The following is a 26653-nucleotide window of genomic DNA, read 5'->3' as shown; positions in this document are numbered from 1 at the left end:
ATTTAATCATGTAGAGATTTCATTCTAGGTTGTATTAATTAGTGCACATCGTAGCAAAAAAACTAACATTTTGCAACAGAAAACATAAACAAGCATTTCTTATTGTACAAGTTCCGCTAGTCGTCCCTCCCCATTTCGGTCCATTTTCCTCAGTTTTCATTTGATGAATAGGACCCTGATCACTCTTAAGCTAAATACTCTGTTTGTCTTTTGCAGGAAAGAGACCAGACTCAGAAGAACCAGAGGCATCCAAACCAGCAAGACCACACCACTGCTCTCAGTGTGGAAAGAGTTTTACTAAGTTAGGGAACCTGAAAGACCATGAAAGAATACACACAGGAGAAAAGCCCTACCAATGTTCCCAGTGTGGAAAGAGTTTTACCCAGTTAGGAAGCCTGAAATCACATAAGATAATACACACAGGAGATAAGCCTCATCACTGCTCCCAATGTGGAAAGGGCTTTATCCAGTTAGGACACCTGAAAAAACATGAGATATTGCACTCAGGGGAGAAGCCTTACCACTGCCCCCAATGTGAAAAGGGATTTTCCTCATCAGGGTGCCTGAAATCACACGAGCGGACACACTCAGGAGAAAAGCCTTACCACTGTTCCCAGTGTGAAAAGACTTTTAGCTGGTCAGGGCAACTGAAAGAGCATGAGAGAACACACACTGGAGAGAAGCCGTACCACCACTGCTCCCAGTGTGGAAAGAGTTTTACCCACTTAGGAAACCTGAAAATACATGAGACAATACACTCTGGAGATAAGCCTCACAAATGCTCTCAATGTGGAAAGAGTTTTAACCGGTTATATAACCTCAAAGTACATGAGAGGACACACACAGGAGAAAAGCCTTATCACTGCTCCCAGTGTGAAAATAGATTTTCCTCATCAGGGTCCCTGAAATCACATGAGAGGGCACACTCAGGAGAAAAGCCTTTCCAATGCTCACATTGTGAAAAGAGTTTTACCCAGTTAGGGAGTATGAAAATACATGAGAGAACACATACAGGAGAAAAGCCCTGTGTGGAAAGAGTTTTACCGATGTAGGGAACCTGAAGACACAAGATAACACACACAAGGGATAAATAGCCTTCCCACTTCTCCCACTGTGAAAATCCACACCTGAAAAAGCATTATCAATACTCTGTGAAAAGCTATTTACCCAGTTAGGAGACCTGAAAGACCATGAGGGAACACAGAGGAGATGCCTTACCACTGCTGTCAGTGTCAAGGCTCAGGATAAGACCCAGATGCAGACAGTTTCGAAGTAACATAAGTTTTTATTATGAAAACAGGGAGGCAGGCAAACGACATGTCAAGGGCAGGCAAAGGCCAGTAGTCCAGAACAGAGTTCAAAAGATACAGAATGGCAGGCAGGCTCAAGGCAGTCAAAAACCGAGAAAACAGGAACTAGAGACAGACAGGAGCACAGGAAAAACCGCTGGTAGGCTTGACGAAACAAAAACTAACTGGCAACAGACAAACAGAGAACACAGGTATAAGTACACTGGGGAGGATGGGTGACACCTGGAGGAGGTAGAGACAAGCACAAAGACAGGTGAAACAGATCAGGGTGTGACAGTCTGTGGAAAGAGATAGTTCACGTCACATAGCTTTAACACACAGTTGGTAGAGCATGGTGTTTGCAACGCCAGGGTTGTGGGTTCGATTCCCACGGGGGACCAGTACGGAGAAAAAATGTATGCATTCACTACTGTAAGTCGCTCTGGATAAGAGCGTCTGCTAAATGACTAAAATATAACTTTAAATTCATGAGAACACACTCCCATTGTCTTATTTTTTAATGAAAATGTATGATTTTGTTTGTGCCATATGAAATCAAAATTGGATAACGCCTGCTCAAAAATAAATGTGTATGTTGTTTGCTATTTTATTTTCAAGGCATGAATTGAATGTATACAGTAGTACATCAGATTCAATGTACAATGTATACTGTGATTAAATGGTCTATGTGTTTTCTTTGTGTGTGTGTGATAATCAATTGCTGTTTCCATGTGATGCTCTATTGTTTACATTGGCTGATAATGTTTCTTATGCCACGTTCATAACAAGTGGGAAAATACTACTTTTAAACTGGATATGCATCTTAGGAGACCTGAAAAACATACCAAATGAAACTAGTTCAGACAAGACAAGAGGAATTGTAAAAAAATGAATCTCAATTAAAGGGAATGTTTCCAATTATTGGGGAGGGGAGAGCTTAAGGAAGGAAGGAGAGGTTGATGCTTAGAGCTGTGTGGAGGGAGGGAACAAGGGATGAAAAGCTCAAAGCTGGGTGAAAGGAGGCAGGGTGGGAAGAAGGGATGAAAGTGGAAAGAGCGGGGGCGGAAATCCCGGGGGGGGACACGACCCCCCCATCCTGGGAAAAATATGATTTGTCCCCCCCAATATATCACTGAAACATAACTATGTAATTTAAATAATATTAATAATACGCAATGAAAGCAATTGTGCTGATTATAGACACTTAATAGCGCGTTTTTAAGTTTCAAAAAATTGCAACCCCCCCGACCTTTGCCTGACAATGGTTTGATCCACTGCCAGTTCCTTACCTTGCTAGGTAACAGAGAGGTCGTATCTACTGTCTGAAAGGCACTCAATGCACGTAACTGACGTGAGGTTAATCCAGTCAATCACGCACACACACTAGCTGAATATGCAGAGCTAACGCGCAAATATTAACTATTAAGCTAGCTAGTACCTATTCCATTTATGTGGCGTCGTCAAAGATGGAATCAGCATGCAGATGATGTAAGTTAGTGCTTCAAAGTCCCTGTGATAAGGTTAGCGATAAACTGAAATCCAAACTGAACAGAACTACACTCTTCTACCATTGTCTTAAATATATTCAATGGTCTCGTTTCAAAAGCTAAATTGTCGCAAGGGAACTTTTATTAATTTATTTTATTTCACCTTTATTTAACCCGGGTAGCAAAGATTATAGCAAACACCACTGAAACTGAATTGGTGCTCGCTAGCTTTGCAAATTCAGCTATTGTTGGAAGCCAGCCAATATGAAACAAACTATTAAAATTACAAAAGGTTGCAGCAGATGTTGTGTAAATGGTGAACTCATACAGCTGTCAACTCTTGTCATTTTAATCCGTTTCACATTTGCTAGCTACCTTTTAGATCGAAGCCCAAATAGAATGATTGAAGATGATAGAAGCCCATCTCCTACTGTAAATAACCTACACACTGTGTGTGTAGCCAGCCAGGTAGAAAAATGGCAGAAAAATAAAAGACGGACATCAGAGTATTTTTCAATACACCAAAACGCATTGAAAGAACCCTAGTAGCCTAATATCTCAAAGACTAGTTGATAAAATGTTCATAAGAAAGAAATGAAATTCTAATGGAAATGTTTCACAATGATGTCATTAGGCAGAGCAGGCAACAGATGGCACACAGACAGCAGAGTTGGGGACAGATATGCAGGGACAGACTGGCAGAGACAGGGAGTCTCAGGTAAGTTTGTTGAGTCTTTGTTTGGCAACGTTATGAAAGGTTCTCAATTTTTTTGACTTGTAAAATAGGAACATAATTGGAAAATGCCATGGATACCCCCACTCTCAACTTAAACTGGTGACTGAACTAAGATTTGTTAAAGGCAATGGTATTGCTGTTGTGATTAGTTGTGTAGTTTTGGGTACCGGTAGTTAGGAGTACATCAAACACCTTATTTCTTTGGTTCCTCAATATACATTTACCATATTACAATGTAGGCTATGTGTTACAGCACTACTTTTGGTGTCCCCCTCAGGAATTGCTCTTGAGAAAATTTCATGTAATTGTCCCCTCCAAAGTTGATATCAGATTTTCGCCAATGGGAAAGAGGGAGGGACAGGGTGCTCAGAGCTCTCCACGGTCATTGATGACGACTTTGGCGGAGCATTTGCCACTGCTGGAACCCTTCTCCATGTTAGCGACAATGCTGAGCCCCTCCACGATCATAACAAGTGAGACAATACTACTTTTAAACTGGATATGTATCTTATTCTGCGTTCATAACAAGTGGGAAAAATACTACTTTTAAACTGGGAGCAACGAGTTGTGTTCACCTACTGTTACATACGCCTCTAGGAAGAGGGAACGCAACACCCTGCTACAACTCAACTCCCCGTGGAGTGAAAGAGGTATGGAACTGTAGGTGCGAGTAAGGATGACAAAGGCAGAGAATTTACCGTTTACTGGGAATTTATTTATTCCTTCATAAAAGGTAATATTTGGGGAAAAGGGGCTGAACGGAAGCAAAGAAAGTCAATGGCAAAGCCCTCTCCTACCTTACCTGCCAACTCAGTCTCACAATCAATTCGTGCATATATGCACATAATATTGTGTGGTCCTCCCTCTACGAATTTGCAGTTTATTAGGCTACAGATGAAATAAATTATGAACTTCACAGGGTGGTGAAAGTGCAGGTGATGAGCTTGATGCTCCTTTCCAATACATTTTGATGGTCCTATTCTGGTGACATGATGATTGATGCTTGGTTGCCATTTGACAAATAAAATAATATCGCTCTTATCCACAATAATCTCATGTAGGTAGCCTACCCGCACTGTATCTGTGAGCTGTTGGCTACAGTGCACGGGACAAGAGAACGTTTTCTATTTAACGAAACGGTTTTTCAAAACCATCAGTAGAGTTGAAAATGCGGTGAAATCCCATTTAACTTGCATTTTTCATTCAGTACATGGGAATTCAACAGCAGAAACATTTGTTCCCGTGTACTACGTCATCACGCAGACTTTATCCGCAACAAATCTGTTTTCCGGTGGGAAAATGCATGTATTGTTTTATACAGATTTGAGAATATTCACATGAAAATCTGTCGCAAATTGCACGGAAACTTAGCTACTAAGGTGGATATTGATCCAACATCTGCCGCTTATTCAAACCAGCCCACGGCACAGACGTCAGTTCAACGTTTAGTTTCTAGTTACATTTCTTTGAGTCGGATTTAGGTTGCAAGTTGGTTGAAACACAAAATGTCACCAGTCACTGGATTTAGGGTGCCAGTTGTGTGAAAATTTATAAAAATACCTTATGTAGATGGATTTTTACAAATCCAATCCGTTTTCCACATTGATCAAACATCATCACATGGATTTGTTTTGTTGAAATCAAATCAAATCACATGTTATTGGTCACATACACATGGTTAGCAGATGTTATTGTGAGTGTAGCGAAATGCTTGTGCTTCTAAATCCGACAGTGCAGCAGTATCTAACGGGTAATATCTAACAATTCCACAACAAAACCTAATTCACACAATCTAGTAAAGAAATGGGATAAGAATATATAAAATATATGGATGAGCAGTAACAGAGCGGCTAAGATGCAATATATAGTAAAGAACAGATAGTGAAGGATACAGTATACAGTATATACAGTTGAAGTCGAAGTTTACATACACTTTGGTTGGAGTTAGTAAAACTCGTTTTTCAACCACTCAACACATTTCTTGTTATGAAACTATAGTTTTAGCAAGTCGGTTTGGACATCTACTTGTGCATGACACAAGTCATTTTTCCAACAATTGTTTGCAGACAGATTATTTCACTTATAATTCACTGTATCACAATTCCAGTGGGTCAGAAGTTTACATACACTAAGTTGACTGTGCCTTTAAACAGCCTTGGAAAATCCAAGATAATTATGTCATAGCTTTCGAAGCTTCTGATAGGCTAATTGACATAATTTGAGCCAATTGGAAGTGTACCTGTGGATGTACTTCAAGGCCTACCTTCAAACTCAGTGTCTCTTTACTAGACATCATGGGAAAATCAAAAGAAATCAGCCAAGACCTCAGATAAAAGAATGTAGACCTCCACAAGTCTGGTTCATCATTGGGAGCAAATTCCAAATGCCTGAAGGTACCACGTTCATCTGTACAAACAATAGTATGCAAGTATAAACACCACTGAACCACACAGCCGTCATACCGCAAAGATCGTACTTTTTGGAGAAATGTCCTCTGGTCTGATGAAGCAAAAATAGAACTTTTTGGCCATAATGTCCATCGTTATGTTCTGAGGAAAAAGGGGGAGGCTTGCAAGCCGAAGAACACCATCCCAACCGTGAAGCACACGTGTGGCAGCATCATGTTGTGGGGTGTTTTGCTGCAGGAGGGACTGGAGCACTTCACAAAATAGATGGCATCATGAGGAAGGCAAATTATGTGGATATATTGAAGCAACATCTCAAGACATCAGTCAGGAAGTTAAAGCTTGGTCGCAAATGGGTCTTCCAAATGGACAATGACGCCAAGCATACTTCCACAGTTGTGGAAAAATGGCTTAAGGACAACAAAGTCAAGGTATTGGAGTGGTCATTACAAAGCCGTGACCTTAATCCTATAGAAAATGTGTGGGCAGAACTGAAAAAGCGTGTGCGAGCAAGGAGGCCTACAAATCTGACTCAGTTACACCAACTCTGTCAGGAGGAATGAGCCAAGATTCACCCAACTTATTGTGGGAAGCTTGTGGAAGGCTACCTGATACATTTGACCCAAGTTAAACAATTCAAAGGCAATTCTACCAAATAGTAATTGAGTGCATGTAAACTTCTGACCCACTGGGAATGTAATGGAAGAAATAAAAGCCTAAATAACTCTGCTATTATTCTGACATTTCACATTCTTAAAATAAATTGGTGATCCTAACTAAGACATGGAATTTTTACTAGGATTAAATGTCAGGAATTGTGAAAAACTCAGTTTAAATGTATTTGGCTAAGGTGTATGTAAACTTCCAACTACAACTGTACATTTGCATGTTTAACAAGTTCTGTAGATCAGACGTTAATGAAGCAATACAGACCACATTGAAGTGTCTGGAGTTTAGTCTGCCTCTTCTAGAGTCTTGTAAAGATAGGGGGTTGACTGGGACAGGCAATGTAACATCCACAATGTTTTTAGGGAAAGTTTTTGTAAAATATGCACCTAGCATCAGATCATCTTGAAACTTTCTCTCTAAAGATAACTTTCATCAAGGTTTTATATGGTCTATTGGTTTCTCTCTTTTCATTGGCAGAATCCTTTTTCAGTGTTTTGATATTCATAACATCCATATCCACCAGTCTATCTTCATGTCAACTAACAGAACTCTGCTGGTTGTCCTGGTAACAGATACCAGTGGGCAGATCTATTGTATTTGTTCAAACTAAACCACAGCACTTACTTTGATGAGTCAAATCTGATCCTTTCTTCTCTTCTCCTCCTCTCACAGTTCCACTCAGCCCCATTGTTTTCCTGCAGTCCACCAGCAGCACAGACAACCTCTTCATACCCAGCAGTAAGGCGCTACTGGGAGAGGCACAACACGGGGACTCCGGGAGGGAGGATGGGCTAGCGTTGTCCTGGTAACCATAAAGAGGGGACACAGACACATATCATTATGGATGCTGATGCCACTGTTGTCATGAAGTGCTTTACAGAAACCCAGCCCAGGCCCAGACGGAGCAAGCTCTATGCTAGACCAGACCAAGCTGTACCATCTGGTGTTCTGATCTGGAGAGACACTTCTCTGCCTCGTCAGCATCAGGATGTTGTTGATGCTCCCCAAAGGATCCACGATAGTCACGTCTCTCTCCTGTGTGAACGTGAACAGCAAACAGATGGTAAACTTATGACCATCTATTGCAATCAAGAGGCATGAATTTTTTTTAAATGGCCACTTTCATCATGATTTTGTAAAATATTGTTTGTGTTGCAAATGTAAAGGGTCATTTCCACAAAAAGGGTGCCTTTTACGTCCCTTTGATATTTTAAGTAGAAATTATGAACCAATTTTAAAAGCCTGTTATATTAGATGAGGTGAACTTTATGCCTACCTGACAGAATGGCATCATGATTATTTGCATCAATCCAGTTGTGATTTGTTCAGCAGACTCAGAGACACCACTAACCAAGCAAGGCTCTTGCTGGTGCCACTTGCATTAAAGGGTATCTACACACAAAAATGAAAATGTATTCGATTTTTCTCAGACTTCAAAAGTGGTCTCCTGATGTGGTTTAAGTATTGTTGTGGACTTAGAACATCCAATGTTGTTGTTGGATATAATCATGGTAGGATACATGATAGTGGAAACATGGAGTAGGGTTGGATATAGTCATGGTAGGATACATGATAGTGGAAACACATGGAGTTGGGTTGGATATAGTCATGGTAGGATACATGATAGTGGAAACACATGGAGTAGGGTTTGATATAATCATGGGAAGGATACATGATAGTGGAAACACATGGAGTTGGGTTGGATATAGTCATGGTAGGATACATGATAGTGGAAACACATGGAGTTGGGTTGGATATAATCATGGTAGGATACATGATAGTGGAAACACATGGAGTTGGGTTGGTTATATAGTCATGGTAGGAACATGATAGTGGAAACACATGGAGTTGGGTTGGATATAGTCATGGTTAACAAAATACTTTACTCAACATATTGTGCAGCTTTCTGTTGCAGGATCTTTTTATGGGGGGTGCCCTTTTTTGTTGACACATCACACACATGGTTATGGGCTTTAAAAAAGAAGACACCAGTACCATGTCAGATATAGTTTAGATGTATTCATATTTGAGTTTACATCCCAATATGACACTTGAAATACATCACAGAAAACTGAAATGTAACAAAACGCATATTGTGTTTATTGAACTGTACACTGAGATGCTCAGTGTGTCAATATCCCCCTCCAGTGATTCCCCAACATCTTATCAACATGTGCCCCAAAAATGGAGCAGATATCTTTTACCAGTCTATCTTTATAGACATTTATCCATAACAAGGCTTAGGTGTCTCCGAAACTGTACATTTTTTATACATCTTTATTTTCATGCAATCTGTCATTCTGCCCCTGAACAAGGCAGTTAACTAACTGTTCCTAGGCCGTCATTGAAAATAAGAATTTGTTCTTCACTGACTTGCCTAGTTAAATAAAGGTTAAAATAAAATAATAATAATAATAATAAAAAACAATATTTAAAAAAAAACAGTCAAAAACCTTTTTTCTGATCAAATTCATATTCTTTAGTGTAGACTACATTTTTCTCATGTTTCATGAGTGTTTGAGATTAGGTCTCCGAATGGTCAAAAAACTCTTCAAATTAAAGTACGTTTATAACACAAAATATCTTCCAAGAAGAATAAACTCCCCAGCTCACTCAACTGCTCCTCCCCTCTCCAACAGCCATCAACCCAGAACATCCTGAAGACAGAACATCTAAAAGATAATCTGGGAATCCTTTCTTCCTCATGGAGCTTTTTGAAAGTGAGTTCAATCCTAATGTGATGTTTGTACAGTTCAGACACCATGACTTTTTCCACATTTTGTTATGTTATAGCCTTATTCTAAAATGTATTAAATTACATTTGTTCCTCATCAATCTACACACAATACCCAATAATAATTGCATTTACCACAAGTGGACTCCAATCAAGTTGTAGAAACATCTCAAGGATGATCAATGGAAACAGGATGCACCTGAGCTCAATTTCGAGTCTCATATCAAAGGGTCTGAATACTTACGTAAATAAGGTTTAAATTTTTTTGTTTTTAATACATTTGCAAAAATGTCTAAAAGCCTTTTATCGCTTCATCATTATGGGGTATTGTGTGTAGATTGCTGAGGAAATTGTTTAATTTAATCCATTTTAGAATAAGGCTGTAATGTAACAAAATGTGAAAAAAGTCAAGGGGTCTGAATACTTTCTAAAGAAACTGTAAGTGATTGAGAGAGCATCATTGCTATATTCTAATTAAAATCATTGACCCATAAGGGAACACATGACCAAAGCAAGGCGTGACCCATATAGAATTAAAACAACATTATTCTTAATGAGAAATATAATCTAATCAACAAATGTTTGCATAATCAAAGACATAACAACATTGTATTTAGCTAGGCTTTCATATGGCCAGGAAGGTAAATGAGAATAACAATTGTGGAAGGACCACGGAAGGCAGGCTGGGCTCACGGATAGTAGCCCAACAAGGCATGTGAGACAAGGTAACCAGAGGCAATTAAGCACAGCTGACGGTACTAATGAGATATTCTCTTTCCCCTACAAGAGAGAGGATGGAACCAGCAAGAGGGGAGAAAGATAAACTATCTCTGGAGAATGGCTACGGAGAGAGAGAGAGGTGCTATCCAAGAAGATCCATTAAGACGGTGACGAATATGTGATTGTTGTTATAGTTTGAAGATAATCGTAATGTGATCCTGTGTCATCTAAAGAAGAAGATGTATGTTGTTCCTTTGGAGATTCTCATTGACTGTGTTGGAGTGTTTGTATTGTCAGAAATCCCTCAATAGAGAACTGTGTTGAATCAAGAAAGCCTACTCTTGACTCATTTATTCCACCTTTCCGCTTTAGAGTGACACCAAATGACTGCAGGGATGTGTACTGAACCTGTACCCATAATAAAACAAAGTTCCCTATGTTTAAATGCATCTAATGGATTTAATGAAGTGGCAGCTGCATTCATATAGATGATGTCACCACAGTCTAGGACCAGTAAGAACATCGATTGAATGATCTGCTTTGTACTATTAAGCAAGAGGCCTGACCTATTTCTATAGAAGACCCTTTTTATACTCAGCATCTTAATTAACTAACTCATCAATATGTTTTTTAAAAGACAGCTTAATGTCTATACAGAAACCCAGCCTAAAACCCCAACTCAGCATCTTAATTAACTAACTCATCAATGTTTTTAAAGAAAGTTTAACATCTCTACAGAAACCCAGCCTAAAACCCCAACTCAGCATCTTAACTAACTCATCAATATGTATTTTAAAAGACAGCTTAACATCTATACAGAAACCCAGCCTAAAACCCCAACTATAACATTTTCCGACAAGATAGAACTGCCAAAGGGGGCGGAGTTGCAATCTACTGCAGAGATAGCCTGCAGAGTTCTGTCTTACTATCCAGGTCTGTGCCAAAACAATTTAAGCTTATACTTAAAAAAATCCACCTTTCCAGAAACAAGTCTCTCACCGTTGCCGTTTGCTATAGACCACCCTCTGCCCACAGCTTTGCCCTGGACACCATATGTGAATTGATTGCCCCCCATCTATCTTCAGAGCTCGTGCTGTTAGATGACCTAAACTGGGACATGCTTAACACCCCGGCCATCCTACAATCTAAGCTTGATGCCCTCAATCTCACACAAATTATCAATGAACCTACCAGGTGCAACCCCAAATCCGTAAACACGGGCATCCTCATAGATATCATCCTAACCAACTTGCCCTCCAAATACACCTCTACTGTTTTCAACCAAGATGTCAGCGATCACTGCCTCATTGCCTGCATCCGTAATGGGTCTACGGTCAAACGACCACCCCTCATCACTGTCAAACGCTCCCTAAATCACTTCAGCGAGCAGGCCTTTCTAATCGACCTGGCCCGGGTATCCTGGAAGGAGACTGACCTCATCCCATCAGTAGAGGATGCCTGGTTATTCTTTAAAAGTGCTTTCCTCACCATCTTAAATAAGCATGCCCCATTCAAAAACAATTGAACCAGGAACAGATATAGACCTTGGTTCTCTCCAGACTTGACTGCCCTTGACCAGCACAAAAACATCCTGTGGCATACTGCATTAGCATCGAATAGCCCCCGTAATATGCAACTTTTCAGGGAAGTTAGGAACCAATATACACAGGCAGTTAGGAAAGCAAAGGCTAGCTTTTTCAAACCGAAATTTGCATCCTGTAGCACAAACTCAAAAAAGTTCTGGGACACTGTAAAGTCCATGGAGAATAAGAGCACCTCCTCCCAGCTGCCCACTGCACTGAGGCTAGGAAACACTGTCACCACCGATAAATCCAAGATAATTGAGAATTTCTATGAGTATTTTTCTACGCTGGCCATGCTTTCCACCTGGCTACCCATACCCCGGTCAACAGCCCTGTACCCCCCACAGCAACTTGCCCAAGCTTCCCCCATTTCTCCTTCACCCAAATCCAGATAGCTGATGTTCTGAAAGAGCTGCAATATCTGTACCCCTACAAATCAGCCGGGCTATACAATCTGGAACCTCTCTTTCTAAAATGATCTGCCGAAATTGTTGCAACCCCTATTACTAGCCTGTTCAACCTCTCTTTCTTATTGTCTGATTGAAAAGTTGCCGCGGTCATCTGTCACGAGAATTTTCAATCCCAATAATGATAATTAAACAATCATTTAATCTTTGACCAATTTCCCGAGGTTTGTAAGACCCTGGGATCAATAATAATTGGGCAAAGTCTCAGATTTTATTAAAGGTTCGTTGATCTTTATTCATGAGAGCTCTAAAGTAAAAAATGACGACCCAGTCCTTTTATAATACACACACACACACATTCCTATCTTTAGACCACTCCCTGCTCAAACAACCAGTACTTTTCCACTAACCACAAAGAACCATACATTTTGTCCCATCCTTCAAGGCTTTCACCTCCCCTCCCCCGTTGGGGCCCTCTTGGTTTGAAAACCTCTAATGATTTTCTATTATCTACTCTACAACTTCACTCTGCTTACGTCTTTACTAAAGAATATAATACCATAGCATTAAAATTCTAACAGATCTACACACATCCTCGTTTTATCTTCTCATGATTCTCAAACATTTCACACAATCATACAATTTCAGAGTGAAACACTTTAACCATTATTCTAAAACATACAAATTATTCTATCATCATCCCCCTCTTTAAAGGGGGAGACACTCTAGACCCAAACTGCTACAGACCCATATCTATTCTACCCTGCCTTTCTAAGGTCTTCGAAAGCCAAGTTAACAAACAGATCACCAACCATTTCGAATCCCACCGTACCTTCTCCACTATGCAATCTGGTTTCTGAGCTGGTCATGGGTGCACCTCAGCCACGCTCAAGGACCTAAACGATATCATAACCGCCATCGATAAGAGACAATAGTGTGCAGCTGTATTCATCGACCTAGCCAAGGTTTTCGACTCTGTCAATCACCACATTCTTATCGGCAGACTCAACAGCCTTGGTTTCTCAAACGACTGCCTCGCCTGGTTCACCAACTACTTCTCAGACAGATTTCAGTGTGTCAAATCGGAGGGCCTGTTGTCCGGACCTCTGGCAGTCTCTATGGGGGTGCCACAGTGGGGAGTACACCTGTTCTGTCTCTGTCTTGACTCAGTTCTTTCTTTCCGCATTCTATTGTTCTCTCTAGTTTTAGTTTGGTCACGGTAGCCTTGTTTATGAAGATCTGTCCTTCCAGCAACATCATTTCAATCACAGTTTCTGTTACAAGAGTACTATTTTCTATCATCTTCTTTTTGTCAATTTTTCTTGTCTGAATTATCTCCTTGACTAAAATTCAACCTATTCTTGTTGAATGAAACAGCTATCGGATATCTATTTTCTCCTGCCATCTCAGTCCAGACATGCCATTTCTTAAAAGTGACTGTAAATTCCACAGTAGGATACTTATTTTGCATTTATTCAACAGGCGTGACAGGCTTCATTGCTCCGATCTCCTCATTCTGATGTGACTGTGCCATGGTGCCGCGGCTTTTTATTTAGATTGTCTGCGTGTCGTGTTTTTCTAGAAGGTTATCCTAAAGTGGGTGTAATATGTAGGTACATGCCTATATAACTTCTCCTCTATCTTCATTCAGTGTGTGTTAACTAACAGTGGGTGACACTGTAATTCTAATTCTACTCTCACTTGATCCAGGTGTAGTAGAGTGATGTTGTTCCCCTAGATTATGCACCAAGTTGCACACAAGGACAGTTCAAATAGGCCAGGTCAAGAGGGGATGTTAATAAGTTAATAACAATAATAATAATTCAAGGTGTTTTCTTTATTTAATTACAGCTGCATAGTTAATGTTATTTTTCGGTGTACAAACATTTTTTGATATCGATATTGTAAATACACCTAATTGTAAAAGTTTGTATATTTTGGTTTGGTCCATCGCAGATTATCCATACTTACGTACCCTCTTATTGTTCTCTTTTGCCTGACCTTCAACTAGCAAGGTGCCCGAGAGCTGTGACTGCACCGAGGGCTAACATATTGTGTGTTGTCTCTTCGTGTGCAGGTCGAATAAAAATGATTCAACCATCAGAATTCCAGTTGTGGCAGTGTCCTAAGTAAAAGTACACAACGCAGAACGAACCACGCTACAAACTGGTGCCGTGACCTGCCGACTGGTCAGCTCAAGCCGACCCCTGGAGCTGTGCATGTGGCTGAGGTGCACGACCTGCGCATGCGCATTTGTTGATGGTTTGCTGTAAGCTAATATATACTGTAAACAGTGAATGTGAGTGTAGCATATTCATTAGATACAGGTATTCGTGCTTATTTGTATGTTTTTGATGAATTTGTTTATTGCAAAAAAAAAATGTATTTGAATGCAGTAAATTACATTGTATTTTAGTGCTCTGTTGAGCCATGGAAGATTCTCAAGTCCATAAATTGAGTTATGCTGGGGATTTTAGTGTGGGTAGAGGGAGGGGTGTCCTTCCATTTACGCCATTTGTACAGTCAGCCCCTGGGAGTAGAGCGTTTGCTAGTCCTGAGTTTGCAAGCGCTGGGAGGGGTAGGCTGTTTGTTCCACCTGACCAGGGTATCCCACCTCTGTCTTTTGATGTACCATCATCCACAGTCCTCAGTGATAATGGGACGCCTCCGAGTCAGCTTAGTGACATTATTAAGCAGATTGGTTCAGAGATAGGCGAATCTATCAGAGCGAGTTTACTGCAGTCTGGGGTTTCAAGTCCTTCTCCTGCCCGTCCCCCTCACCAACCCCAGCAGTTTCCCCTGCCTGAGCAGTGTGGGTCAACCTTTATTGATGCGTCCAAGTTGAATCTGGTTGTGAAGTCCGATGTTAGTGCTCCACCTTTCTTTAGGGGTGATGGCTCAGATAAGTACTCTGTCCTGGAGTGGGAGGAGTTAATGGGAGTCTACTTAGAGAAGAGGGGTTACACTGGGTCTGAGAATGTTGGGGAGGTGATGTCTAGGCTCATGGGGAGGGCACGGGATGTGACCAAAGTCTGGATGCGTAACAACCCTGTTGTCACAGATGTTAAGGCGTTGTTCAGTGTTCTCAAGCAACACTTTGGGGATACTGTCTGCTCAGGTATGCCATTAGCTGATTTCTATTCAATCAAACAATATGCTAATGAGGGTCCAATAGATTTCTGGATTAGGCTTAACAAAGCTGCAGAGGCAGCCAAACAGTACCTTGTGAGTGAGGGCAGGACCCTACCTAATCAGTCCTCAGAGTTGGCAGTCATGTTTGTACGCAACTGTCCTGATAAAGAGTTGGCCCAAGTGTTCAAGAGCAAACCCATTCGTGACTGGACAGCCAGTGAGGTACAGGATCAGTTGGATGAACTGTTAAGGGAACGTAAAGCATGTAGAACACAACTTTCACAGCAGGTGGCTGCCGTCTTTGACTCCCCCCAGGAGGGAGTGGGTCCTGTGAACAGACCTAAGGTGTCATCCTTTTCTCAATGTGGCCGTGAACCAGACCAGGCACCATCTATATCTGAGGGTGGGACATTAGAGAAACCAAGAGACACCAAGGACGGTGATGAAGGCTGTAGGAATGAAGATCAGACAGTAGTGCTGGTCAGGTGGGGGAGTGGTCGAGGCAGCCAATGATTGTGAGGAACCATGCGGGGAACAGGCTCCTTTCTACTGCCATTCTGGTGTCTGGATACATGCCAACAAAGACTACAACTGCTTCACACAATGGCAGTGGCTACCATTGACCGTCACACTTTCTTTCATCACCAGGATGCCCATGTTGAGCCAGAAGTGTTCTCACCATGGAAGAGGGAGCAGGAAGCCGTCATCCAGTCTCTCAAGGACAAAGGTGCAGCACTGGTGATGGCAACTGATGACAGAAGTGACAGCCTTGGACACACAGCAAAGTTTGACGCGATCAGTGTTGTTGAGCAGAGAATCAACCAGATTGATTCACAGTCAGTGTTGTTGAGTAGAGAATCAACCAGATTGTTGAAGTTATTCAGGTGCATAATACATTTTATTTGTTTAATTCTGTTTTATTCAATTAGAAAATGTACCCAATGAGAACAAGCACATCTGTGAGTGTTATGCATTATAACATCGATTGACTAAATGATGACGTTGACAGCTTTGTAGTAAAACCAGGGTTGGAGTCAATTCCATTTCAATTCCAGTCAATTCAGAAAGTAAACCCAATTCCACATTTTCCTAATTGAAAACCATAGAAGAGAATTGGAATTTTCAGTTTACTTCCTGAATTTACTGGAATATTCTAAAATGTAGTAAATTGGGAGGTTTTCCTCATGAATCTGCACAACAACACCCTATAGTGAAGAAGCAAAAACAGGATTTTAGAAATGTTTGCAAATGCATTTTAAAATTAAAACTGAAATATCACATTTAAATAAGTATTCAGAAACTTTACACAGTACTTTGTTGAAGCACCTTTGGCAGTGATTACAGCCTCAAGCCGCCTTGGGTATGACACACCTGTACTTGTGGAGTTTCTCCCATTCTTCTCTGCAGATCCTCTCGAGATCTGTCAGGTTGAATGGAGAGAGTCGCTGCACAGCTTTTTTCAGGATTTCTTCAGAGTTGTTCGATTGGGTTCAAATCCAGGCTCTGGCTGGGCCATTTAAGGACATTCAGAAACTTGTCCCAAAGCCACTTCTATGTTGTCTTTGCTCTGTGCTTAGTGTCATTGTCCTGTTGGAAGGTGAACCTTTGTCCCAGTCTGAGGTCCTGAATGCTCTTGAGCAGGTTTTCATCAATTATCTCTCTGTACTTTGCTCCGTTCATCTTTCCCTCGATCCTGACTAGTCTCCCAGTCCCTGCAGCTGAAAAACATCCCCACACCAAGATGCTGCTACCACCATGCTTCAGGGATGGTGCCAGGTTTCCTCCAGACCTGACGCTTGGCATTCAGGCCAAAGAGTTCAATCTTGGTTTCATCAGACCAGAGAATCTTGTTTCTCATGGTCTGAGAGTCCTTTAGGTGCCTTTTGGCAAACTCCAAACATGCTTTCATGTTCCTTTTACTGAGAAGTGGCTTCCGTCTGGCCACTCTACCAAAAAGTCCAAATTGGCGGAGTGCTGCAGAGATGGTTGTCCTTCTAGAAGGTTCTCCCATCTCCACAGAGGAACTCTTGAGCTCTGTCAGAGTGACCATCGGATTCTTGGTCACCTTCCTGACCAAGGCCCTTCTCCCCGATTGTTCAGTTTGGCCAGGCGGCCAGCACTAGGAAGAGTCTTGGTGGTTCCAAACTTCCGAGCTTTCCATTTAAGAATGATGGAGGCCACTGTGTTCTTTGGGACCTTCAATGCTGCAGAAATGCTTTGGTCCACTTCCCCAGATCTGTGCCGTGACACAATCCTGTCACGAAAGGAATATATCACATCAAATATAGGCTACTTAAAGTTCATGAGAGAACACGCATATGCTCGTACACTTGTCTCATGTTTTTTTTTACAAAAATAGAATTGTGCTTTTGGTCATTAAGCCACATTAAATCAAATTGTATAAAGCTGCATGTTTTTTATAACAACACCTGCTCCTAACCTGTACCTCAGTACATTGACTCTGTACCGTTACCCCCTGTATATAGCCTCCACATTGACACTGCACCGGTACCCCCTGTATATAGCCTCCACATTGACTCTGTACTGGTACCCCCTGTATATAGCCTCCACATTGACTCTGTACCGTTACCCTCCGTATATAGCCTCCACATTGACTCTGTACTGGTACCTCCTGTATATAGCCTTCACATTGACACTGTACTGGTACCTCCTGTATATAGCCTTCACATTGACACTGTACTGGTACCTCCTGTATATAGCCTCGGTATTGTTTTTTTATTGTGTTACTTTTTTTTCTTTAGTTACTAAATATCTTCTTAACTCTTATTTTTCTTAAAACTGCATTGTTGGTTAAGGGCTTCACAGTAAGGTTGTAATCAGCATTTCACGGTAAGTTATGTTGTAACCTGTTGTAATCGGCGCATGTGACAAATAACAATTTATTTGAACTAAATATGGAGTATGTCACTTTCAATGTCAAGGTCTTTGATTAAATTATATTTTTCAAACTCAGGCTGTGTGTGTGTGTTTTAAAAAAAAATCTCCATCCTTCCTTGATCATTCCTTGTGGTCCTGTAGCTCAGTTGGTAGAGTATGGTGCTTGTTAAACCAGGGTAGTGGGTTTGATTCCTGGGACCACCCGTATGTAAAGTGTGTGCACACATGACTGCAAATCGCTTTGGATAAAAGTGTCTGCTAAATGGCCGATATATCCACTGATTATACCAAACATTTGGAACAACTTCCTAATATGGAATTGGACCCTCCCCTTTTCCCCTAAGAACAGCCTCAATTCATTGGGTTATGGACTCTACAAGGTGTCAAAAGCGTTCCCCAGGGATGCTGGCTCATGTTGACTCCAATGCTTCCCACAATTGTGTCAAGTTGGCTGGATGTCCTTTGGGTACAGTGGGGGCTCCTCTGAGGAGGAAAGGGAGAACCATCTTCCTCAGTTATTTTCAGAAAAATAAAAATGGTAAAATATTTAAAAGTTGTCCTTTTTAGATAAAACTATACTAAATATAATCACGTCACCAAATAATTGATTAAAACATACTATTTTGCATGCTCCTCTGGGTACATTGACTTCAATACAAAACCTAGGACGATTATGGTCCTCAAGGCTTCCATAGACTGACACAGTTATTATGACAACTTCCGGAGGACATCCTCCAACCTATCAGAGCTCTTGCAGCATGAACTGACATGATGTCCAACCAATGAAAGGATCAGAGAATTTATCTAGTACTGAAAGCATAAGCTACAGCTAGATAGCACTGCAGTGCATAACATGTGGTGAGTAGTTGACTAAAAGAGAGAAAAAGACAATAGTTGAACAGTTTTGAACAAATTAATTTATTCCAAAATGAAGGAGAAGCGAGAGAGAGATATTTCGTCACCTATTTTCCACTTTCAGTTTCACTTACTTAGCTGGCAAATGCTGCTATCTAGTTTAGCCTACTCAAACACTTGGCTTAAACAAAGGGATGCTATGTTAGCTAGCTGGCTATGACTATCCAACACAACACTGGAACTCTTCCAAGTCAAGGTAAGCTTTTCGTTTGACAAATGTATTGCCACCGGGACCCGCCAATGTAAATGCTAAACTGCTAACTGACTGTGCACTGTAACGTTACTGCATGATTGTAGCAGGTTTACTAACGTGTTATTTCTATTAGCTATGTTGACGGGGGGCTAGGGTCAGTCTGTATCATCTGGAGTATTCTCTTGTCTTATCCGGTGTCCGGTGTGAATTTAAATATGCTCTCTCTAATTCTCTCTTTCTTTCTTTCTCTCGGAGGACCTGAGCCCTAGGACCATGCCTCGGGACTACCTGGCATGATGACTCCTTGCTGTCCCCAGTCCACCTGGCCATGCTGCTGCTCCAGTTTCAACTGTTCTGCCTGCGGCTACGGAACCCTGACCTGTTCACCGGACGTGCTTGTTGCACCCTCGACAACTACAATGATTATTATTATTTGACCATGCTGGTCATTTATGAACATTTTAACATCTTGACCATGTTCTGTTATAATATCCACCCGGCACAGCCAGAAGAGGACTGGCCACCCCTCATAGCCTGGTTCCTCTCTAGGTTTCTTCCTAGGTTTTTGGCCTTTCTAGGGAGTTTTTCCTAGGGAGTTTTTCCTAGCCACCGTGCCTCTTTCACATGCATTGTTGCTGTTTGGGGTTTTAGGCTGGGTTTCTGTACAGCACTTTGAGATTTCAGCTGATATACGAAGGGCTATATAAATAAATTTGATTTGATTTGATTTGACTATGATGTTATTTTAGCTAATATGGACAAAACAATGTAATCTGTGTGTTTCAGTTATGATATGGTTTGGCTTGGAAAGGTTTTTTCCGGGTTCGATCCCGGGTTGGGGCGAAGAGAGGGACGGAACCTACACTGTTACATATGCATGATCAGCGGTGTATTCATTCCGCCGATTCTGTTGACAAACGTTTCTTAAACGGAAGAAAACGGGGATAAACATACCTGAATTTGTCCAGTAATATCTCTATTTCAGCTAGATGCAGGCGAGAGTGTGCAAGACGATATTGAATGTGTCACTGTCTGTCACCGCAAAATTTTCTCTCGACCTGTTTGAACCTAAATGATAAACTTTAATTCATAGGCTAGGTTGCTACCTCATGATAGGTATAGGGACAATTAGAGTATCATGTAGTAGCCTAAACCTATTGCTGTTACATTGAACAGGGTGAGTGGAATATGAATGACAGTCATCCAATATGCTGTAATAGAATTAAGGCCATGCTCATGAAAAAACAAATCGTCCTGCCTCATCTTAAACGACACTGACCACCACTGTTTGGGTGGTGGACCATTCTTGGTACACATGGGAAACTGTTGAGCTGAAAAACCCAGCAGCGTTGCAGGTCTTGACACAAACCGGTGCACCTGGCACCTACTACCATACCCCGTGCAAAGTAACTTAAATATTTTGTCTTCCCCATTCACTCTCTAAATGGCACACATGCACAATCCATGTCTCATGTCAAGGCTTAAAAATCCTTATTTAACCTGTCTCCCCCTCTTCATCTACAGTGACTGAAGTGGATTTAACTAGTGACATCGGTAAGGGATCATAGCTTTAGCCTGGATTCACCTGGTCAGTCTATGTCATGGAAGGAGCAGGTGTTCTTAATGTTTTGTCTACCCAGTGTATACAGATAATCAAGTGCTATTTGCATGTGATTCATTTGCTCTGTTGTTTACAGGATGATTTGTATCCTATAGAGCGTGGCTTTAAGGGAGTAGTATGGTCACATCTAGATAAAAACAAATGTGAAAAATAAACAGAAAATGTGTATTAACACACTTCATGGAAGTATTTATTAAGCTTCTACATATTCATATTAAGCTTCTACGTCTGTGTACAGGAAAGTATTATTTGTAAGAGAAAATATATCAGCTTATTGTTCAATTATTATGACGTTCTTTGCAATACAAAAAAAGTGTAGTAACTATTGTTTCCAAACTGCGTTACCCACTCCAGTCAGCAGATGACGATGTGCGTATTTCAGGTGACGCTTCTTGCGTGACGTATAATCTAGTGGACGGAACGCATCTTCAGGAACAACAACACGGCTACTCTTTCAATCACCTAGGTAGCTTGCTAGCCAACATAAAACTGAAAGATTGACGCTTTAGACCATGTTAATGTACATTAGCTAATCTCAGTGTTTTCAACAAATTTCGGTTGACGTATCAACTTTAATCTAATTTGCAAACTTGTTAACGATTGATACTGAGCGTAGCACTAGGCTGGTCGCTAATGCTACCTAACTAGCTAGCTAACATCCCTGACCATGAGCTCACTAAACTTCTCCTCCCTTGCTAATGAAGAGGGGGTCTGTTGTATGGAGAAAGAATCTTTCAGAATGAAAAAGGAGGAAGAGGAGTATGTTAAAGTGAAAGAAGAGGAAGAACCTTTTAGACAGGATGAGGATGCTATCTCAATAAAGGTTAAGGAGGAAGACGTTTTGGCAGTGAAAGAGGAGGAGACAGAATATCAGATTAACACCAGTGAGTATTGTCTTAAAAACAGGGGCACAAACTATGCAATTGTTGAACTAATGTGGGGTTTTAAAGGGGCATTCTACTGAAGTTCTACTCTTGAATATGTTGTTCAGTACTGTAGGAATTGTTTAAGGGACAATCTGCCATTGGTACATATGTTTTTGGGACTTCGATGTATTGAATTCTCATTCTCCATGTGGTCTACATTAAAGTTCCCCTCATCTGATGTAACAGGCTTTTAAAATTCAATATTGGTGCATATTTTCTACTTAAAATGTCAAAGGGATGCAAAAGCCTCCCATTTTGTGGAACGACCCTTTTACATTTGCATCACAAACAATATTTTAGGAAATCATGATGAAAGTGGCCATTTTAGGCGTTTTCAGATATTAATGCCTCTTGTAAGACTCTGTGATTTTAAGAGACGGTCATAAGTTTACAATCTGTTTGATGTTCTCATTCACACAGGAGAGAGACATGACTATCGTGGATCCTCTGGGGAGCATCAACAACATCCTGATGCTGACGAGGCAGAGAAGAGTCTCTCCAGATCAGAACACCAGATGGTACAGCTTGGTCTGGTCTAGCATACAGCTTGCTCTATCGGGGTCTGGGCTGGGTTTCTGTAATGCACTTTATGACAACAGTGGCATCAGCATCCATAATGATATGTGTCTGTGTCCCCTCTTTATGGTTACCAGGACAACGCTAGCCCTTCCTCCCTCCCGGAGTACCCGTGTCATGCCTCTCCCAGTAGTGCCTTACTGCTGGGTATGAAGAGGTTGTCTGTGCTGCTGGTGGACTGCAGGAAAACAACAGGGCTGAATGGAACAGTGAGCGGAGGAGAACGGAAGAAAGAATCAGATTTGACACATCAAAGTAAGTGCTGTAGTTTAGTTCGAACAAATAAAATAGATCTGGTGTCTGTTACCAGGACAACCAGCAGAGTTCTGTTAGTTGACATGAAGATAGACTGGTGGATATGGATGTTATGAATATCATAACACTGAAAAAGGATTCTGCCAATGAAAAGAGAGAAGCCAATAGACCATATAAAACCTTGATGAAAGTTAGCTTTAGAGAGAAAGTTTCAGGATGATCCAATGTAAGGTTCATGTTTTACAAAAACTGTTCCTAAAAATGTTATGGATGTTACATTGCCAGTCAAACCCCTATCTTTACAAGACTCTAGAACAGGCAAACAAAACTCCAGACACTTCAATTTTGTATTGCTTCATTAACCTGTTGGGGATAGGGGGCAGTATTTGCACGGCCGAATAAAAAACGTACCCGATTTAATCTTGTTACTACTCCTGCCCAGTAACTAGAATATGCATATAATTGTTTGATTTGGATAGAAAACACCCTAATGTTTCTAAAACTGTTTGAATGGTGTCTGTGAGTATAACAGAACTCATTTGGCAGGCCAAAACCTGAGAAGGTTCCAAACAGGAAGCGCTCTCTCTGACTATTTCTTGGCCTTCTTGATCATCTCTAACCAAAACAGGGGATCTCTGGCATAACGTGACATTTTCTAACGCTCCCATAGGCTCTCAGAAGGCGCCAGAACGATGAATGGTGACTTTGCAGGCCATGGCTGAAAAACAGTAGCACATTTGGATAGTGGTCGATCTGAGGACAATGAGACTGGAGGCGCGTGCACGAGCCGACACCATGTTTACTTTCTCTCTCTTTGAACGAAAACAACGACTCCCGGTCGGAATATTATCGCTTTTTTACGAGAAAAATCACATAAAAATTGATTTTAAACAGCGTTTGACATGCTTCGAAGTACGGTAATGGAATATTTTGATTTTTTTTGTCACGAAACGCGTCGGGCGCGTCACCCTTCGTTACCCTTCGGATAGTGTCTTGAACGCACGAACAAAACGCTGCTATTTGGATATAACTATAGATTATTTGGAACCAAACCAACATTTGTTATTGAAGTAGAAGTCCTGGGAGTGCATTCTGACGAAGAACAGCAAAGGTAATCAAACTTTTCTAATAGTAAATCGGAGTTTGGTGAGTACCACACTTGGTGGGTGTCAAAATAGCTAGCCTGTGATGGCTTGGCTATCTACTCAGAATATTGCAAAATGTGCTTTCACCGAAAAGCTATTTTAAAATCGGACATAGCGAGTGCATAAAGGAGTTCTGTATCTATAATTCTTAAAATAATTTTTTTTTTTTTTTGTGAACGTTTATCGTGAGTAATTTAGTAAATTCACCGGAAGTGTTCGGTGGGAATGCTAGTTCTGAACGTCACATGCTAATGTAAAAAGCTGGTTTTTGATATAAATATGAACTTGATTGAACAAAACATGCATGTATTGTATAACATAATGTCCTAGGAGTGTCATCTGATGAAGATCATCAAAGGTTAGTGCTGCATTTAGCTGTGGTTTGGGTTTATGTGACATTATATGCTAGCTTGAAAAATGGGTGTCTGATTATTTCTGGCTGGGTACTCTGCTGACATAATCTAATGTTTTGCTTTCGTTGTAAAGCCTTTTTGAAATCGGACAGTGTGGTTAGATTAACGAGAGTCTTGTCTTTAAAATGGTGTAAAATAGTCATATGTTTGAGAAATTGAAGTAATAGCATTTCTAAGGTATTTGAATATCGCGCCACGGGATTACACTGGCTGTTGAGTAGGTGGGACGCACCTAGCCCATAGAGGTTAACATCTGATCTACAGAACTTGTTAAAAATGGCACATATCTGTTTGAATGCCAAGCATTCCAGGTGAAGCTGGTTGAGAGAATGCCAAGAGTGTCCAAAGCTGTCATCAAGGCAAAGGGTGGCTACTTTGAAGAATCTAAACTATATTTTCATTTGTTTCACACTTTTTTGGTTACTCCATAATTCCATATGTGTTTTTCATAGTTTTGATGTCTTCACTATTATTCTACAATGTAGAAAATATAAAAAAATAAAGAAATACCCTTGAATGAGTAGGTGTGTCCAAACGTTTGACTTGTACTATACAGTCGTGGCCAAAAGTTTTGGGAATGACACAAATATACATTTTCACAAAGTTTGCTCCTTCAGTGTTTTTGTCAGATGTTACTATGGAATACTGAAGTATAATTACAAGCATTTCATAAGTGTCAAAGGCTTTTATTGACAATTACATGAAGTTGATGCAAAGAGTCAATATTTGCAGTGTTGACCCTTCTTTTTCAAGACCTCTGCAATCCGCCCTGGCATGCTGTCAATTAACTTCTGGGCCACATCCTGACTGATGGCAGCCCATTCTTGCATAATCAATGCTTGGAGTTTGTCAGAATTTGTGAGTTTTTGTTTGTCCACCCGCCTCTTGAGGATTGACCACAAGTTCTCAATGGGATTAAGGTCTGGGGAGTTTCCTGGCCATGGACCCAAAATATCGAGGCTTTGTTCCCCGAGCCACTTAGTTATCACTTTTACCTTATGGCAAGGTGCTCCATCATGCTGGAAAAGGCATTGTTCGTCACCAAACTGTTTTCTGAATGGTTGGGAGAAGTTGCTCTAGGAGGATGTGTTGGTACCATTCTTTATTCATGGCTGTGTTCTTAGGCAAAATTGTGAGTGAGCCCACTCCCTTGGCTGAGAAGCAACCCCACACATGAATGGTTTCAGGATGCTTTACTGTTGGCATGACACAGGACTGATGGTAGCACTCACCTTGTCTTCTCCGGACAAGCTTTTTTCCAGATGTCCCAAACAATCGGAAAGGGGATTCATCAGATAAAATGACTTTACCCCAGTCCTCTGCAGTCCAATTCCTGTACCTTTTGCAGAATATCAGTCTGTCCCTGATGTTTTTCCTGGACAGAAGTGGCTTCTTTGCTGCCCATCTTGACACCAAGCCATCCTCCAAAAGTCTTCACCTCACTGTGCGTGCAGATGCACTCACACCTGCCTGCTGCCCTTCCTGAGCAAGCTCTGTACTGGTGGTGCCCCGATCCCGCAGCTGAATCAACTTTAAGAGACGGTCCTGGCGCTTGCTGGACTTTCTTGGGCGCCCTGAAGACTCCTTCACAACAATTAAACCGCTCTCCTTGAAGTTTTTGATGATCCGATAAATGGTTGATTTAGGTGCAATCTTACTGGCAGCAATATCCTTGCCTGTGAAGCCCTTTTTGTGAAAAGCAATGATGACGGCACGTGTTTCCTTGCAGGTAACCATGATTGACAGAGGAAGAACAATGATTCCAAGCACCACCCTCCTTTTGAAGCTTCTAGTCTGTTTTCGAACTCAATCAGCCTTGTCCTCGTCAACACTCACACCTGTGTTAACGAGAGAATCACTGACATGATGTCAGCTGATCCTTTTGTGGCAGGGCTGAAATGTACTGGAAATGTTTTTTGGGGATTCAGTTCATTTGCATGGCAAAGAGGGACTTTGCAATTAATTGCAATTCATCTGATCACTCTTCATAACATTCTGGAGTATATGCAAATTCCCATCATACAAACTGAGGCAGCAGACTTTGTGAAAATTAATATTTGTGTCATTCTCAACTTTTGGCCACGACTGCACATTAAATTACCTGGCAACAGCTCCAGTGGACATTCCTGCAGTCAGCATGCCAATTGCACGCTCCCTCGGAGACATCTGTGGCATTGTGTTGTGTGACAAAACTGCACATTTTAGAGCAGCCTTTCATTGTCCCCAGCACAAGGGGCACCTGTGTAATGATAATGCTGTTTAATCAGCTTCTTGATATGCCACACCTGTCAGGTGGATGGAATATCTTGGCAAATGATAAATGTTGACTAACAGGGATGTACTTTTTGTGCAGAATTTGAGAGAAATAAGCTTTGTATACGTATGGAAAATTTCTGTGACCTTTTATTTCATTTAAACAAACATGGGACCAACACTTTACATGTTGCGTTTATATTTTTGTTCATTATAGTTACTATCAGTTTTAGGAACATATGATGTCATAGTGAATATTTTAGTTTTTTTATGAAAATACTTTTTCTTTCACATGT

General features: G+C 41.0%; 2 protein-coding genes across 2 annotated transcripts in view; both read left to right on the top strand.

Moving 5' to 3' along the window:
- Nucleotides 1-26653, top strand: part of LOC115178195 (zinc finger protein 658B-like) — a 1063446-nt gene that overhangs the window by 139296 nt on the left and 897497 nt on the right. The window lies entirely within an intron of this gene.
- The window catches only part of LOC115177891 (zinc finger protein 569), a 35502-nt gene that overhangs the window by 7525 nt on the left and 1324 nt on the right, over nt 1-26653 (top strand). Inside the window, exons 2-7 of the mRNA XM_029738886.1 lie at nt 217-1019; nt 7288-7391; nt 14919-15148; nt 15332-15384; nt 22204-22233; nt 22369-22546. Coding sequence (XP_029594746.1) covers nt 217-1019; nt 7288-7391; nt 14919-15148; nt 15332-15384; nt 22204-22233; nt 22369-22546 — 1398 coding nt within the window. The remainder of the gene's footprint in view (nt 1-216; nt 1020-7287; nt 7392-14918; nt 15149-15331; nt 15385-22203; nt 22234-22368; nt 22547-26653) is intronic.

The sequence above is a fragment of the Salmo trutta genome, chromosome 38 (assembly GCF_901001165.1).
Source record: "Salmo trutta chromosome 38, fSalTru1.1, whole genome shotgun sequence".
Taxonomy (NCBI): Eukaryota; Metazoa; Chordata; class Actinopteri; order Salmoniformes; family Salmonidae; genus Salmo; species Salmo trutta.
The sequence above is the reverse complement of the archived record's forward strand: the minus strand, read 5'-3'. Positions and strand labels throughout refer to the sequence as shown.